Source organism: Python bivittatus, unplaced genomic scaffold (assembly GCF_059951505.1).
Source record: "Python bivittatus isolate LINGU-HERP-01145 unplaced genomic scaffold, Pbiv_v1 ctg000400_np1212, whole genome shotgun sequence".
Classification (NCBI taxonomy): Eukaryota; Metazoa; Chordata; class Lepidosauria; order Squamata; family Pythonidae; genus Python; species Python bivittatus.
Window position 1 is genome coordinate 3433726 of NW_028277073.1, and position 18998 is coordinate 3452723.

At 38.8% G+C, this 18998-nt stretch overlaps 1 protein-coding gene across 4 annotated transcripts in view; it reads right to left on the reverse strand.

Moving 5' to 3' along the window:
• The window catches only part of CTNNA3 (catenin alpha 3), a 703663-nt gene extending 688133 nt beyond the window's left edge, over positions 1–15530 (reverse strand). For 3 of the 4 annotated variants that reach the window (XM_088144299.1, XM_088144300.1, XM_088144298.1), the window contains exons 1-3: positions 15375–15530; positions 9090–9196; positions 3490–3682 (exon numbers count right to left, since the gene is read on the reverse strand). In XM_088144299.1, the coding sequence (XP_088000425.1) occupies positions 3490–3682; positions 9090–9191 (295 nt within the window). In that variant the 5' untranslated portion in view covers positions 9192–9196; positions 15375–15530. Of the gene's footprint in view, positions 1–3489; positions 3683–9089; positions 9197–15242; positions 15246–15370 lie in introns of all 4 variants that reach the window. The other variant, XM_088144301.1, reaches the window with a different exon arrangement.
• Positions 15531–18998: the final 3468 nt, after the last annotated feature.

The window sequence follows — 18998 nt, forward strand, 5'->3', positions numbered from 1 at the left end:
TGTCATTTGATAGACAGAGACTAGCAGACTTCCCATGTTCTTTAAACAGAAAAATCCTTTCATTCCTGTTGTGGTTTCCATGTATGAGTGGGAGAAATGAGCAGAGTGGAGCAGGAAAGATACGTACTATAATTATTAGCAGCATGAGAGCCCTGGATGAATGGGGGCCAGTCATGCTGTTAAGATCTACTGGTCCTCAGACATAGGAGACTAAGAAGTGAAGCTTCTGTTTCTTCAATGCATAGAAGAATCAGTACAGAATATTTGAGCAATGTCTGAAGTACATCTGTCAGTGCACTTGGGCCTAAAGAGTACACATATATGCCCTTAATAGGTGAGCCTCTCATACATATTAGGATGCTAGAAAAATAAGATTAGAGAAGAGAGGATCAATTATCCTGAAGCACAGCAATCCCCCTTCCATTCTTTCAGACAAAAATTGCCCATCTTAGGGAGAAACCCATGTGATATGTTTCTACCAAGCCAGAGATACTGTTAGGTAGAAAATGGAGTTCTACAAATTGGAGCCCCATGTATGTAACTCAATGCACTCTCCAAACACAGATACACCACGGTTTATCCAGGGATTGTTGCTTTACCTATATCTTCCTTTAAAACATCCAACCCCTATCTCCTGATTTCTCTGTGGATCAACAACAAAACAGCCGCTGAAGTATCCTAAATTTGTTCGTAAGTCATGGTGGCATTTGTGAGTTAAAGTTTATCTAAGAGTTCTCTTGAGATAAGATAGCAATGAACTACACGCGAGCTTGGCAGGGCAACAGATGGAACCCAAGACACAGTTGCCATCTCCCAGCCCATATATAGGCATTTATTTAGGGAAATAAATGCCAAGTATCCCAGCTATGCCTGAACAGTCCTGCCGGAGGGAGGGAGGGTAAGAAATGCACCAGTGATTATCCTGGGAATCCATTCCAGTGCCCTTCTGACTGTACAGGAATTAAACATCAACTTCAACAACAATTAAAGAGTAGTTTGAGAATCCAAACAGAAAGCTTACACTATAGCAATATTGTCATTTTTTATGCCAGAGTCATTTACCCTTGGATCACACCATGCACAAGATCTTGTGAGTCAGTAAATCTGTGAAGGAAGCTTTTTCAATGGCTGTCGCCATAAAGAGGCATTTCATTAGCAGAGGCATAAATATTTCACTTTCAAATTTAGCAACTTTAAGTACAGTACTGTAACAATAAGACTGCGGAGATTCTGGAAACAGGTCTCATAACTATGGTGACCATATTTTCTTGGAAAAAATAAAGGACAAACCTGAAAAAGGGACAAACCGGAAAGAGGTTCCTAAGGATAAAATTTTTTACTGGTTTATGTTTATAACTTTGCTTTACAAAGGAAAATTCAAGAGCAAAACCAAGAAAAACTTCACAAAAATGCATATTCTAATAAAAAATATCTAAAATCAAACAGTATATGTAAATTTATTTTTAAAAGACAATTCAATTTCCATATTTTTCACATGAATGTGAAAAACTGAATGAAGAGTTACCATTTGTACAGAAAAAGTTAAATGACCCAAATAGAGGACACAAGTGAGTTTTTGAAAAATAAATAAATCTAAAGGACAGCTTTCTGAAATAAAGGACTGTCCTCTTTAATAAAGGATGTATGGTCACTGTACTCATAACTGAACTCGAAATAGTCCATGTGGTTTTAATTTGTGAGAGTTTCAGACCATAGGGACCATAAGGGAAGTTCCAGCTTCCCATTTATAGCTCTCCAGTATTGTTTCTTGAGTGATTCTGTGAACGATTTCCAGTTACTTTGTACCTAGTGCACTCCCATTCAATCCCTGAATCCAGATCAGAGCAAGCACAGATACCACTCAGTTCAGCTAGCAAAATATAGTTAGAAATTTATTTATGAAACATCAGCACACATCAAAACATTTAACTGGCAAAATGAGGCAAAAGAAGAGAGAGAAAGAAATGAACAACAACAGGAAGGAATAGACATTATTTATATATCAAAAGGCACAGAACTTTCCAAAGCCACTGCAAACAATACAATACTGTGCAGAGTTTGCATGGACAGCCCCAAAGGGAGTGGCCTTTGGTTATTCCACCCTTAATCCTTTTACATACATTGGCAGAATACAGATGGAAAGGAGGACACCAGGTGATCCCTCCTCTATTGGGCACCATGAAGGAAACAATTTGGTGGATGAGGATGATGTATCCAACATTCAATTTCTATGGTGCATTTCATATGCCTATTATTTTTTTTATCAATCCTCTCTCTTCTTTTTTTTATTTCCAACTCAATTTTTATTATTTTTCTTTTTTCCTACTGCCCTTCTTTCTTTCCTATTATTCTTCATGGATGTAACTTCACTGGCAATTTCATGTCCTTCAAACTCTTTCTGTTATTTCTTTGCAAATAATTGTTGCTGTGTTGATCCTTATTTTGCTCTAAAGTTGTCCCTTGTTCTTCTGGATCTTCACATGTTTCTTAAGATACAGCTCAACAAACTGGAATTTCATTTTTAATGACTTAGGGAAAAAAAGCAAATACAGCCAAAGAGCTGAAGTTATTCCAATATATCTGATGCAGTGTAATAAAAATGGGGGGGGGCGGGGGGACAACCTTGAGAAAATATTATGAAGAGCCTACTTTTCTGGACTGGGGAATAACCTAGGACTAAGTTTCTGCTACAAAATAAGTTTAGTAAATTGTAAGTGTAGTAAATCATAAACCATTTTAAAAAGAACATGAAAAAGTTTTTACACAATGCATATAAAAAGAGGGTGGTCTTTGACTGCACAACTGACTTTTTTGACACACACACACACACACTGTGGATGCCCTGACATTGGCAAGAGTGGGATAAGTCAGAACATCCTTGTTAATTCTTTTCTCGTTTCCTGTTCTTCATCTGCTCTGCACCACAGCAGGCAAATTAAGTGCACTGGTGTAGTATGGTAAAAGTACTGAATCCTTATAAAATTAGAGAACACACATTATATTAGGAAGTGATTTTGATTTTTAAAAAAGAGGAGCCTAAATTGATGCATGCTGTTAGATCAGTGTTTCTCAATCTTGGGAACGTTAAGGTGTGTGGGCTTCAACTCACAGAATTCCCCAGCCAACCATGTGTCAGACTGATGCACAGCACACCCCCTTATTTCATAATACTGCTCCAAAAATCCCCTGCAACTGATCTGATCTTTGCATTCAGGATCCAGAAACGGAGATCCCGATGCATCTCCTCAGTGGCTGGTGATCTTGCTTTTCATAGGGCAAATCTGCCAGCTGGCTGAGAAGAGCATAATGCCAAACAGAACAACTGACAGACAGGCAGACAGGTCTCTGTCTTTATCATTTTAGGACCTGAAAAGAAATAAATCATCCTGAACCACAAAACAGAGGTCTTAAGACACATTATCGGAAGCAGGGAGAGAATAGGCAGCTCTTGAAATAATGATATTATTGCCTTAGTAGCGGCAGGCTTACTTTCTTTGCGAACATCACGGAGAGCAGCGTTCAGTTCTTCCATAAAGATGGGAGCTTCTTTGGCAATTTTCTCCCCTTTATCCAGCAAGTTCCAAGTAGCTTCTTCCACAGAAGCCAGGATCACACGAGCTCTTTTGGAACATCCCTTTTTCTTCCCGGAAGGATTCTGAGGGCAATTCATTAATGTGGTAACCTAAAACATAAAGGGAATGGCCGTGTTTCACTTCTGCAGTTAAATGTTTTGCTTAACCATGTTAAAATAAGTCTTGATCCACATGGAATGCTAAGCCTTAAACCATGGTTTCCAAACTCCAAACAGGCCAGTCAAGTCCAAAGGAACCACATTATAGCTTTCCGGGATGTGCGAATGCAGCCAGGGTCCAGGGAGAGAGAATGGCCCATAAATTACTCCACTGAATTAATGTTGCAAGAGGTTGTGGCATCCATGAGCAACCAGGATCTATTTAAAGTTTAATTTTGATCCCCTAAACACTTTTAAAGTTATCAACTGATTATTAAAAACTTTTCCTCTGCTATGCTAAGTTAAAGGGAAATGTGGTTTGTCATTTTAAAAGTCTCTTTGAATGAAACTACATTTTTAATTTCTGATGTGTGAGAACATTTGGAGAGAAGTGAAATAGCATTTTAATAAAATAGTAAATTCACAGCTATCCTGAATCACAGAACATGGAGTTATGGACATTTTACTCCATAGTCCTCATTGGAGTTCACTTTTTTTTTATTCTGCTGCTTTTTTCAATAACGTGGTTGCTATTTAAAATTATGGGAAGTGTAACAATCCAGATTTAACAGCAATTCATCATTACACTATTACAACTTAGCTTACTCTTTTTCCTACACCTTCGACTTAAAGGGTTTGATGAACTGAGCTATCAGCGTCTGAAAGCAATGCCTCCTGACCTTCCCGAAGGACACTTAAAGTAGCCTAAGGAAGAAGATGGAGTTGAAGATGAAAGGTAGAGATTACTCATCTATTTTTCTTTCTCTCAAGGACCAAGAGAATTAGGTTACCTAGCTTATCCTATGTTTATTCATTGATCTATTATAAATCTGCAGAGGTTCTTGATTCTCTAAAAGAAATCCTATGACACTAGAAATCTGATGGAAAATTGGGATTTGTGGAGTGTTATCATAGATCCTCATCTTACGCTTAGTCCATGGTAGTACATGGGCTAAGCCATCACCCCCTTACGGTATATTCTTCAAAGGAAACTGAACACTGAGTAAGTTCAGGAGTCCTCATCTGTCAATAGGAGGAGAAATAATTATCCAAGGGCTGGCATGGGTTATCAGTAGATTGAAGTCTGAAGTAGCACAGAGCAAGGATGTAGCCATCTGGTAGCCTGACTACACTCTCAGTCCTCACATTGGGATAGAAGGATAGCGGCAGGCATCGTCAGCCTACCACAGCGTAGACCAAGTATTATTTGGTCACACACTGGGTGTGCGACAGGCTGGCTTCTCGAAGCAACAACCCAGGATCATTTCTAAGGAATCACACTAAATGTGCAACTGCTGATCATTGCTATGGAATTAATCTGGTGGCTCCAGAACCTGCACAAGAAACTATGGCAGAAATCCAGACTGGGACAGATCAGGGCAAAACAAACACCATTGTTATGACTCAGTAAAAATCCCCCTGTCCTAAGAATCAGGGGTGTCTGCAATGGGTTCAAAAAGTCAAGATGGCTGCTGTGACTGTGAGATCAAAGTCTCGCCCCCCTTTGGTGTGCATCACATGCAACATACTTTAAAAGAAACGGGGCTTCAATTGCATGGTCATAGCTGCCATCTTGACTTTTTTACTCCCCCGCCCTCCCCCTGTAAACACCTCTGATCTGGATGCAGAAATCTGCACACGTACATTGTCATTACAGTTACAAATGTAGAGAAAAGTGTAGGGTGTAAAGTTCATTCTTCAAATAATGTTTTTCAGACACAAACTAAACTATACAGTATATGTTTGTATAAGTGTATGTGTATGTCTCTCTCTCCCTTACCCCTGTGGATTGAAACAGTTCAATTATGTGGTTTACATGGATATATTGGGCTCAACAATGAAAGGAACATCAGTTTAATTTCTTTAATTCTCTGTAATGTCAACACATTCATGATCCTCTTAAGTATTACTAAAAGCAATATGAGCAAGAAGAAAAGTCAATAGTCTGGCAGCATGGAAAGTATATGTGGGGTCCTCTTTGACAAGCTGAGCAGTCAGGCTGAGAAAAATCAATAAAAGAGATGGATATTGTATTCCAAACAGAATTGGGTGAAAGATTTACACAATCTAAAGAGAAATCAGAATTGTTTTTCTATGATTTCTCAAGTCATGTAAATTATGGGTGGTCATGCAAGAATCTCTACATCCCTGGTGGAAGGAGGGAGTCAGTGCTCACTCCTCAAAATCTCTTGTCCATTTTCCATAATACACTTCTCTCTTATAGTGCTAGTAGACCACAGTCTTTCTCTATCCTGGAAGAAAGACCAGATCAAGTGTGTGTTACCCAGAAGACAGGTTTAGATGGCCCACATTTAAGTCTTCTAAGGAGCCTTGGCCTTGACTTCTGGACTGGTACAATGAAGGCATTCCCATAAAAGATGGTAGCATTCAAATCTGTCCATCCTATTCTGCCTGCTCCCTCCTTCTATACCACCCTTACTCAACCTGATGGTGCCCTCTCATTAGCATATTAGATATTAGGATATCTCAAAGATATCAGGTTAGGAAAGGGGATTCTGATTCATTCCACTCCAGTTCCTTTACTACTATTAGTGATCTTTTCAAGCAAGAGTTAGTATGTCATACAAAAATCCCAAGTACAAAAAAAGCAAATATTGGGGCTACAAAAAGACTGCTATGCACACCCCACCATCGAAAAGCCAACAACAACATCAACTTAAAGAATAAAGTCATATCATTCACTCATTAAATTTAAATAGAGGTAACTGGTAACAATTTAATCAAGGTTTTAAAGTTAAAACAACTAGAGAAAGGATAGGAAAAACTGGTTTCACAGTGGCTGCCATGCTAGAATTTAACTTGCTTAGACAATGTTGATTGCAACACAATCCACCAGGAACTTCTGTATCATCACCTCCATGAAGATAAGTGTGGAATAGTGGAATAGTATTGAAAAGAAATTCTTAGCTAATCACATCGCATAGATTCCTAGGGTGGGAAAATGTTAGTCCTTCAAAAGTTGCTAAATATGGCTCCTAGCATGGCTGAGAAATGCTGGCAGTTGAAGTCCACACATCTTAAAGTTACCAAGGCTGAGATGTTATGTTAAACGCTGTTAAAATTAAGCCATTTCAGCCTAGTTACTGCTTGGGTGGGAAACTGCCTTTGGGACCAGAATAAAAGGTTTAAGGAACAGAGGTTAAAAAAACACCAAAGGACCTGTTTGCCCTGGCTATGTGAGGAAAATTGTTCGGTGGGCATTGTAGACAAAATCACCCTAACTTGGAATGACTAGATAAAAATAGTAGTGCAAAAAAAAAAAAATCCCTATGGTTTAAGTCAGTGGTGACTTGGACTGTTAATTAGCCATTTATAGGCCAGCGTAATTTCAGAGTTTTGTACTTTGATTGGCAGTCTTGTTTAAAAGAGATGCAAAATATGATATATAAGTTCCAATCTGCTTAATAAATTCAGTAGGAACTAGTAAATGACATAGTGCCATAAAGGAAATTAAAACTGCTGCGTAGTGCCATAAAGGAAATGAAAATAGCTGCAAAATTAATTCTACCTACCCAAAACAAACTAAACGGAGATCTGGTTTAATTTTTGCAAACTGAATCATATTCATAGAGTTACAATGACCCGAAGACAAGACCATGAAAAGTGCAACTCTGTAACACAAGAAACCTGAATGTTTGATCACTCAGCCCAATCAGTATGTTAAAAAAGATAACTGTGCAAGCACATATTGGTAGTGGTGGTAATTAGAGGGGGGCTGCGGAAAGAGAGAAATATGGTCAACTGCAAGAATTTACTTTAAATAGAAGCTACTATGAAAGTTTCTCATGGAACATGTGAAATTAGATGATTGAAATATGTCAGAGGATACACGTCCATGCAAACTAGCTTTCTGATTCATCGGCATGTCAGAATGAAAAGAACGAGGTTCAAGATATATCAAGCTTTTAAGCGTACACTGACGACTGTGTAAGAAGGATGAAATATTTTGGAAAGAAATGCATTTCTAACAGGCAATGGCAAGTAAACATAACAGTTCCTGCAAGATTTAAATTATATTTTAAAAATTATCCTATGGGAAAGGAATGCTGAATGCTCTATATTGGGACTCTGCTGGCAAACAGATTAAAAGAGCAGAGATTTTACAGTGGGTCAGGGCTTGCTCTGCAGATATGACTTTTTAAAATAACCTAATCTAATGAAGAAAAAAGCTGATTCCCTGGCATTATGAATGGAAGACAGAAAGTTTTAAGCACAATAAAAGTAACTACCCAGCGTAAATATTACATTTTTTTGAAATATGAAATTGATTGAAGTTAACACTGATTATTCATATTTTTGTGGGAAGTAATTTTAATAGAAACAGCATGACATAATTCGAAGTTCTTTACAAATCAAGCACTGATTACAGCAGGGTTCTCCAGAGTGGTCACTACTGACCCCAAGAGTCAAAGGGACTATCTATTATTATTGTTGTTGTTGTTGTTATTCGTAGTACTATTAAAGTAGTGTTTCTTAAATTATGGGAGTTGATGAACAATCTGACACCTCATGGAGGGATCGATGAGCTAAAGAGTTTGGGGACCAATGGATTACAGGAATGGCCAGTCCTCACTTAACAGATTTTGAGCCCCAGAACAGCAATCTATGTACAGCAAATCAAAACTATTCTTCCAATCCTTGCTTAGGCCATAAAAATAAAAACCAGCCATTTGTTGATATGACTTCCAGGGAAGCATCGGGGATTCCAAATACACAGAGATGCCTATCCACCTAATTCAGGGGTATCTGGGGGTCAAAAAGGTCAAGATGGTAGCTACATATATGCAATCGAAGCCTACCCATTTTTTATGTCCATCTAATGCTAGTGGTTAAGTAGACCATTAGATCAAACAAGCTCAAATCTAGTAGCTTTGCATGTGAACCATTGTAATCTGGAAATGATGGTTAAATTAGATTCATATTATTGTTATTATCACATTTTTTTATAATTTTAGATACTACTTTATAACTTAGATTGCTCCTTTGGGTCTTCACTCATGGATTCTAGTCAGGTTATTTTATAGATGTATTTTAATTTTGTCTTAAATTTTATTTACTGTCTCTTGAGATAGATTTATAAATATTCACTGAGCACTCATGGATACATTGCTTGTACTGGTCTAAGACTGTAATAAACTGACTGACTGATATTATTGCCAAGTTTGAATTCACATATCATAAATGAGACTGTGTACATACCTGTAGAGAGATTCTTTCAACCAGGACTGTGTGCATATGTTTTCTGAATTGTGCCAAGTATCACACGAACCCACACAATGAAAAACGTTCCTTGTTTCATTTCTCATCCCACAACCCATTTTTCCTTAACCTGGTCTACCTGAATTATGAGGGGTTCCAGCAACTTCTCCACGGTACGTGTCTGAATCTGTAGATTCTGAGGATCAATTTTCATTTTCATGTAAGGATCTGCTGCTGCCATTTTACCTGTCAGGTAAAAGATAGTTTATTTTATAGTAGTATGTGCAATCTGGGCTAGGTGCAATTTTCACAGAGCTAAATTTATCAGCTTCCTCTGAAATCTGAAGAAGGCTACAACCGTAAAAAACAACCACCGTTGATGTTTGTGAACCACCAATGCAGTTGCTCCTGCACAGGAGGATAAAAGACTAATTCCATCCCCATCCAGATGGGAGTTAAAAAAAAAAAAACTATTCTAGGGCTACTGTATTAACTCGGGCAATCAAAACAATGAATGATTAGTAGCCATTCCATATAGATCAGTGTTTTTCAAACTTGGCAACTTTAAGAAGTGTGGACTTCAACTCCCAGAATGCCTCAGCCAGCTTTCCCCAGAATTCCACACCTCTTAAAGTTGCCAAGTTGGAAAAACACTGCTATAAATCAATGTTTGTTCTAAGATTGCTCTCAAGTTTTTCTTTTAAATAGCTGTCAAAATATAACTTTCGTGCAAAAGTAGAATCATAACTGGGTCCGCATCACATCGGATCTCTTCACTGAAGTTTTGAAAACCTGCCATGGCAGAGCTAAGTAACATAGGGTAGGCATCACACAATTTCCACTACCCATAGAGTGTACCAGGTCTGCCTACTCAGGACAAGGTTCATTTTCAGTTACAGTCTTCAGTTTGCAGAAGTTCCCTCGGATGAAGTGTCCTTCTCTTTATTGCATTGTTGGAACTAATTCAAATTATTTTACAAAGCAATAGAGGTCTCCCCCCCCCCCCCTTTGGTCCTTAGGCCTAGAAACTATGACTGTGGTTAAACTTTACATGAATTGAATTTAGCTTAGTGTGTGGGAAGAACCTATCCAGCTGTAGTGTGTCATGGTTAAACATGCCATGGTTTAGTCAATGTATCAGCATGGTTGAAGTCAGTGACTGTGAAGAGCAAGGATGCCTAAAATTTATTGGGAAGGGAGCGAAACCATGGACAGTTCTGTAGAGCAGCAGATGTGATTGCTCACAGCTCCAACAAGTCCTAGCTGCTGTTAACACTGGCGGTGAATTCAGGGGCTTCTGAGCCATCAGAGCTGGAAGGCACCAGGTTAGAGAGAGTTGACTTAGGCTAAACAGTGAGAGGAGGGAGTCCAGCCGAGACATCAGGAAGAAAGACAAAATGTTTACGGGATGGAATCTGCTGGAAGGGGATCCAGCTCTGAGGCACAGTTCTCAGTTCATGATCTTATCCCTGAGAATATTGCCCAGCCATGTTCTCAGAATCTAGTGGGAAGTCTGGTTCCACACTATGTCTTTTCTCTAGAAATAACTACTTTTGTTCCTTATCTAGGTAACACTATTCATCAACAATTTGCAGTCTACTATACCTGGTCTAAATTCACAATTATCATGTCACAAACTTGATTCTTCAGGCAATGCAATATACTGAATTGTAATTTTTTTTTTTTTTTTTTTTTTTTTTTTTCATCCAATTTATCTCCCATCACAATCATAAATAAACTTTTGGCGGCTCACAAACAAGAACATAATCACAAATATTTCTTAAAAATACAATGCTTACCTACCTCCCCACCAAATAATACCTGGCTTTAACACCCAAACACCCTGCAGAAAGCTCACCTTTCAGCAGTTTCGAGATTATTAGAATAATGGTTGTCATAAACACATGGACTCATATAAGCCATGTACCCATGCACCATGGGATAAATATTCAGTTCTTAGAATTTGATCAAGAACTCGTAGCCAGAAGAGGCAGGCAACCTCAGCAGGTTATTACAATATATGGCATTATTTCATTCTACTTACTCAGCAACCTGTTTGACATACCTTTCAGGTAATTAAGTATCACCAAGTGAAAACCTCCAGTAGTAATGTATGGCTGTGAGAGCTGGACCATAAAGAAGGCGGAGCGCCGAAGAATTGATGCCTTTGAACTGTGGTGCTGGAGAAGACTCTTGAGAGTCCCCTGGACTGCTAGGAGGTCAAACCAGTCAATCTTAAAGGAAATCAACCCTGATTGCTCATTGGAAGGATCGATAATGAAGCTCAAGCTCAGATACTTTGGTCACCTAATGCGAAGAGAGGACTCTTTGGAAAAGACCCTGATGCTGGGAAAGATTGAAGGCAAAAGGAGAAGAGGACGGCAGAGGATGAGATGGTTAGATAGCATCACTGAAGCAATGAGCATGAAACTGAGCAAACTCAGGGAGGCAGTGAAGGACCGGAAGGCCTGGCGCAGTATGGTTCATGGGGTCACGGAGAGTCGGACACGACTTAACGACTAAACAACAACAACAACAACAACAACAAGTGAAAACCAACCATATGGGAAAATGCCTGCTATCCTATCTGTGATTCTTCCAGGGACATTCAAGTGATCTCCTGGATCCTGCCCACTCCCCTTATCCATTGATTGATTGAGTGATTGATTATGTGCCATCAAGTCATTTTCGACTCCTAGTAACCTCATAGATAGATTTTCTCCATAGCACTCTATCCCTAACCTCATCTTTCAGGTCTTCCAATGGTGCACTCATCACCACTATAACTGAGTCCATCCACCTTGCAGCTGCTTATCCTCTTCTTTTTCCTTCCACCTTTCCCAGCATTAGAGCTTTCTCCAGAGCTTTCTCCACATTCTTTGCATAATGTGTTTGAAGTAAGATAATTTGAGCCTGGTCATTTGTGCCTTGAATGAGAACTCTGGATTGAATAGTTTGATGATTCATTGATTTGTTTTCTTGACTGTCTACAGTATTCTCAGGAGTCTTCTCCAGCACAAAATTTCAAAAGCGTCAATACTCTTCCTACCCTGCTTCTTCAAAGTCTACCCCATATCCATGCCTTCCCTTTTTTCTATTTTCCTATAAAGCTGTGCATACTTTGAAAATGATTTGGAAAAAGGGCTTCGGACCTTATGTAAATGCAGCCTCTTTCTCCTACTTGTTAATGCAGCCAAATTTATTTTTTTCCATGTTTCTGCACTTAGCTGAAAACAGTGAAGACTTAGAAGACCTAATGAAGTGGTGTCATCCACATAGTCAAATTGTTTTGACCTCACAGTTTGAGTCCAGCTGTCATCTCTTCCAGTCCTGCCATTCTTAGAATACATTTGTAGTATATGTTAAATAAGTATTGGACTCCTGTCTCAGTTCTTGACTACTCTGTTTTTCCAAACAGTTTTTATTTAGCTTCTTCTTCACTGAAAAGGTCCTTAGACAAAAGTGTTCTGGCCCACCCACAATCCTTGATATGTTCCACATTCTGGCATGTTCCATGTAGTCAAAGGTCCTGCTGTAATCATAAAGCAAAGCTAAACTTTCTTGTATTATCTTGTTCTTTCCATTATACATCTTTATCTTCCTACCTATAGCATTTTCTATACTGCTTATTAAAAAAACTGAAGTGATGAGCTATCAAGTCTCATGTCCTTCTTCCTTTTATGAAACCCGCATGTTCATCTGGTACTTTTATTTCTTTTTACAGCTCTATTCTTTGACCTTAAATAACCCTTGTGTGCACAAAGAATTAGCACAGTGATTCGGTAATTTTCTCATTCTTTGGCAAGTCTCTTCTTTGGTATACATATACATTGATCTTTTCCAATCTCTGGCCACACACTCTATACCCTTCAGTATGGGGCAGAAAGAATATTACAGAAATATGGATGATGTAAGGCAGTGTTTTTCAAATATGGCAACTTTAAGAGCTGTGGACTTCAACTCCCAGAATTCCCCAGCCAGCATGCTTTCTGGAGAATTCTGGGAGTTGAAGTCCACAGCTCTTAAAGTTGCCAAGTTTAAAAAACACTGATGTAAGGAATATCAGCAAGGCTTCTCTAGCAATGATATGCAGTTTGGAGATCAAAATCAAAAACATTCTGCAAGACCTCAGATATGGCTTTTTCTATGTCCAACACAAGTGTGAGGCGAAAGTCCACAAAAGGCCAATTCAGAAGCTATTTGCTCCTTCCAAAAGGATGAGTATCTGGTGATGAGCTGGGTAAGAGACTGGCTTCCTAGATGTTAATTTCAGCTCTTGCTTAAATCACCAGAGCCTCATACAGCCTTTGTGGAGACCCAGCCAAGTTCTAGTCTACTTTTTTGTACCCATATTATTCTGATGCTTCCAAGAAGTAGAGGAAATAAAGGTCTAGATGTTTAAAGGCCTTAACCTGTTCAATTTGATTATCATTTATTTCCCAGTTATGGGAAGGGATGGTGTGGCCCTTGAAGAGTGTGACCACCTTTCATAATGGCTTGTTCTGAAAACATTTTAGAGCATTTTGCCTGTGAAATTTTGAAAACACATTTTTTCCATGTTAGTTTACACAATGTCTCTCAGCTCTTCCTTAGGTTCTCCTTCATGTAAGTGTACTGAATCTATTCCTTTCCTTGATCTTACTGGTACGCCTACTCTTTACTTTCCTAAGTTTAATCAGTTTGACTCCAATAATTTATAGTCTGTTCCACAGTCTGCACCTCAAATGTCCTAGCTGGCCAAGTTGATTGCATTTCTTCATTGTCTGTTTCCTATTAAGTTGATTCCAGTATTGTCCATCTGATGATGTCCATGTAAAAGCTGTGTTTATGTTGCTTCAAGCGGGTGTTAGAAATGAACAAAGAATTATCTTCACAAAATTCTGTTAACCAATCTCCTTCATTACTGCATTTACTGAATCCACATCTTCCTGTAATTCCAGGTTCCACCATTTCGACAACTTTTGCATTTTAATGACTCATTAGTAATGACTCATTAGTTGCCTTTAGCACCTCTTGCAATTTCCATAGAATTCTCATGTCTTTCACCATTGATTTTGCTTGTCAGAAGCCAGCTGGGAAGGTCACAAATGGTGATCACATGACCCTGGGATGCTGCAACCATTGTAAAGACTGAAGAAGCTGCTTGGACAAGCAGCAAAACGTATCAAACCAAAAGAAAAGAAGTCCAATTGCCATGACTCAACCTCCAGATAATTCCACCTAGATGACTGAGAATCTTCATCAACATGTTGTAAATACAAGCACCCAAATTTTGATCATATGACCACAGGGATGCTGCAACAGTTGTAAGGACCGGTTGTAGGTCACTTTTTTCAGCACTGTTGTAACTTTGAACAGTCACAAAATGAATGGTCGTAAGTCAAGGACTACCTGTAACAACACATTTCCATTGGCAGGGGCATTTGCAGGGTGTGGTCAAGATGGTGGCCATGACAATGTGATTATAGCCCAGCCTGCTTTTTAAGTGTATAGTGCATTAAAAAACAGGCTGATCATACTCTTGTGGCCACCATCTTGACTTTTTGACCACACCCTATGGACACCACTGGTCCCTGGAGTACAATCTAATGCCTTAAAATGATTGATACATTTTCTTACACCAAATAAAGAAGTGAAGTTTTCATTATACCTTTGCAACACCTTGAATAAAAAGATCAAAGGTAATCAGCCTTATATCAGGCCCAAGAAGATGGATCCATCACATTAAATGTGAAATCAGAGATGGTGGTGATCTCCTTTCACGGGTTACAACTACAGATATGTGCAAAATTTGTCAGCATGAGCTTACTCCATTTCTACTCATTTACAAGCAATTAGACATAGAATTGCAGCTTTTTGCTACTGGTCTGACCATATTGTCAACATTATCCCTCAGTTCTTGCAAGCATGTTATTTGGAAAGCCCTCAAAAGCAGAACAAGTGGCGCAAAACAAAGTTATTTGCAAATGCCCTATTTACTTATTTATTCTGATTACAGAAGCTTGTCCTAGCACAGGAATACACATATTCATGAATCTAAGAACACATTTCTGTACTCAGTTTTAAAAAAAGACAATTGTTATGTGGTCTCATTGCTAATAAGTCTCTTAATAGAATTAGAACTATTTTTCACACATACTTTAATATAAAACAGTGTATAAAACTCCTTTGTTCCCACTCTGCATAATGAATGAGCCAATAAAAAAGACCATTTCAGAAGTTAAAGCTTTTTTAAAAAACTCAAACAGGTGTATCTTTCACAAAGCTATTACGGTGCCCGTGCCCTAAATACCTGCTCTTACCAATTAAAATAACAAAAACTAGCTTGTTTCAATCACAGAATGGAATACATTGTAATTTGGGCTGCTTAGTTTTTTCTTTGTTTGTTTGTTTTGCTCAAAGATGCTAATATCAGATCACTCACCTGTCTCAGAATGCAAGCTGATTCAATATTCAAATACTCAGCCAATGCCAAGATAATTCTTCCAGAGTTTGGAAGTTGTGCAAACTTATTATAGCTCGGTTCTTGGCTTATCATATATCTGCAGACAGAAAGCTGGAGCAAACGCTCCAGTGTATTTCAGGACATAGTTGCTGCTGAAAGGGGGGGTGGAGAGGAGGATGGGCAATCCTTAAAGTTACACAAACTAATATAAACTCATGCAGGAATAATTCTACAGTAATCATGCAAAAATATCTTCTTGTTCACATGAAATAGACAAGACCTATCAACATGAAAGACGCTTCACCAGGCCAGAAAAAGTTCTTTGTTTTCTGCTTTCCTCACTCCTACAATTTGGTGCTACGCCAGTCTCAAAAGGACAGTGAGGTTTCCACCCACTGCCCTGGGAATAAAATGTTCACTCATCCCACAGCATGCTCATAAGGGATATTTTGTCATCCACTCTTACAAACAGAAGCTTGAAAGTATCAAAAAACATCCAGCTGCAATTATATATACATTTTATTGAAGAAGTCTTTCATTACCCCACTCTGTGCAGATGCCTAGAACATTTCCACCCTCTTGTTAGTAGAAGGACTTAAGACACATTTTCACTGTTACTGTTAACAGGAGGCAGCAAAGACGGAGGCGGGGAGGGTTTTTATTATAACCTCTAGCCCCTAGAACAGTGTTTCTCAACCTTGGCAACTTGAAGAAGTGTGGACTTCAACTCCCAGAATTCCCCAGCCAGCATGGCTGGCTGGGGAATTCTGGGAGTTGAAGTCCACACCTCTTCAAGTTGTCAAGGTTGAGAAACACTGCCCTAGAACTTTTCCCACATGTGCACTAAATCTGTTTTATTGCACCCCTGAACGCGTGAGTGGCTCCTCGGGGCAGAGATGGGAATTTCTGAGAGAACTGCACAAAAACCATTCACCCTCTCTGCAAGACAAAGTGACGCGAGGGCCTTCCTGGCATTTAACTGAGACGTAATTGTTGTTAGCATTTGCTCAGCTAAGCCAACAACCTAGCCAACAACAGCTGATCTCAAATGCTAAGCATGGTCAGATTTGGTCAGCACTTGAACAGGACACCACCAGGATATCCCAGGGTTGAAGGCTAGACTGGGAAGTTGAAAAGAAAAGAAAATCTGGAATTTTAGTAAGGGCATGAAATGATTAAAAAGGTAAGAACGTAGAACAAATGAGGAAAAGAAAATTGAAGGAACTGAAATATCTCTCCCGAATTAGGGAGATCAAGGGGCAGCATGAAAGGACTTTCAAATATGTGTAGTTGGTACAATGGAGGACATGGTTCTTACTTACTAAATCTGCAATTACAAACCACTCCCACTGTTCCCCCCCCAAAAAAAATTCCTAACTCAAGAAAGGCTACCTTTATTTGTGGATTCCCATATATCAATATCAACATAGCTCTGGAAACAATATTTGTCATTCTCTTACCTGCTGCTGAGATATTATATAAATCATATAGGTAGTCCTCAGTTAACCAAGGCAGCTGGGACTGGAGCCACCATTGCTAAGCGACACGGTCGTAAAGCGTAACATCATATAACTGTGCTGCTTAGCAATGGCAATTCTGACATTTCTGTTTGCAGTGGTTAAGTGAATCCTGTGCTGTCATTAAGCTAGGACCTCACGTGGTCGCCATTTGTGACCTTCTGCCAGCTTCCCCATTGACTCTGTTTGTGGGAAGCCTGCAGGGAAGGTCACAAATGGCAACCATGTGACCACAGGGACATTGCAGCAGCTGCAACTTCAAGGAATGGTCATAAGTACCACTTGTTCAGCGCTGTTGCAAGTTTGAATGATGGCTGATCAAGTGGTCATTAACTGAGGACCATCTGTACTTTATATGAGACACATAAGTGTGCCTATATTTTCAATCCAATACTCCATCCTACGTGTATAAACAGATTACAGGAGCCTGATTAATTCCTAAAAATTTTCCTGGAATGAAACTTACAGCATGTTCTCCCATAACAGCACTCACAGTTGTCCAACTGTTAGCATAAGCATTACCATTCCACTGAACTTAATGAAACCCAACTGTTTTAAAGCAACTGCAGATTTGCTCAATTAAAGCTATGGGGTCAATGTAAAATTGACCTCTGACCCTTGACTGGTAACTAAGAATGTTCCTGTTTCTTCAAACATGCTCTTTCTGTTGACATCGCTTACAAGCTTCACCAAAAAGTACTTCATTAACTTTTTTTTAAAATGTTCTTTGAATCCTAACTCTTTTCTTGTGTTTGAAGCACATGTATCTATAATCCATTTTCAGCAACATGAAGACAGTGAATTACTATGGATTTTGCCCTGAAAGGTATGAAAATATAATCTATAGAAAATGCAGTGTGAATTTATTCCTTCTTTTCTAGAAGAGGCCTTTGAGGAAAATTGTCCTCCATTGTACCAGCTACACATATTTGAAAGTCCTTTCATGTTGCCCCTTAATCTCCCCAATTTGGGAGAGATATTTCAGTTCCTTCAATTTTCTTTTCCTCATTTGTTCCATGTTCTTAACTCTTTAATCATTTCATTTCCTTACTAAATGTATCTTGGCCAAAAAATCAACACATACACAAAATTGACCAATAAATATATGCCGTAGAATAGAAGGATGGCTCAGTTTTAATCACATAAAAACAGTTCTCAAACAGATGGGCAACACCAGGACAAGAGCAAACACCTTCATCACCATGGTACTTCCAGCAGTGATCTATAGAAGCAAAGCACTGAATCAATGGAAATCAGATACAGAAAATCTTTGAGTCACACAACATGTAATGGAAAGGCAAATGCTAGAGATCTCACTTGAAAATCAAATGAGAAATGAGGAAATTTGATCGCAAACTTCAGAGATGTCATAACAGTAGCATTAAAACAGAAATATGCACAGACAAAACACATTGCACATTTATCTGACAATAGTGGACACAAAAAATAACATTGTGGTGGCCTTACAATTACACACACACACACACACACACACACACACACTTGGATCACCTCCTACAAGATGGAGAGATAGACTATGAAAATATCTCTGTCCCAGATGGAACACCATAGCAAAAGACCAAATAAAATAAAATACCTGTTGACGTTTCACTTCAGATATCAACACAAATCTGACACATATGACAATAAAGTCACAAAGTGATATATTTGGAGCCTTGAACTTTTGCCTGTGGGCATATAAAGGGATATCCCCTTGGGTTTAATCCAGCCACATCATAAATGTCAGTAATATTCATATACTACTCACTCTCTGTTGTTCTCCAGTAACTCATTGGATACCTTCTGATCTTGGAGGCTTGTCTTCAAATATCATGTTGACATTGTCCTAGATGTAAATGATTTTCTTGGTTTTCTTAGAAGAATACTGGAGTAGATTGCTATTTCCTTCTCCAGTGGTTCATATTTAGTCTAATCCTTCATCTATGATCGATCTATCACTCTAACATGAGCAACCATTCTCAGAGCTCATAGCTTCCTACACAAGCCATTTCACAACTCCAAGGTAACAATCCATGAATTGGGGAATGTTTTTTATAGTATAATACAGTGTTTCTCAACCTCAGTA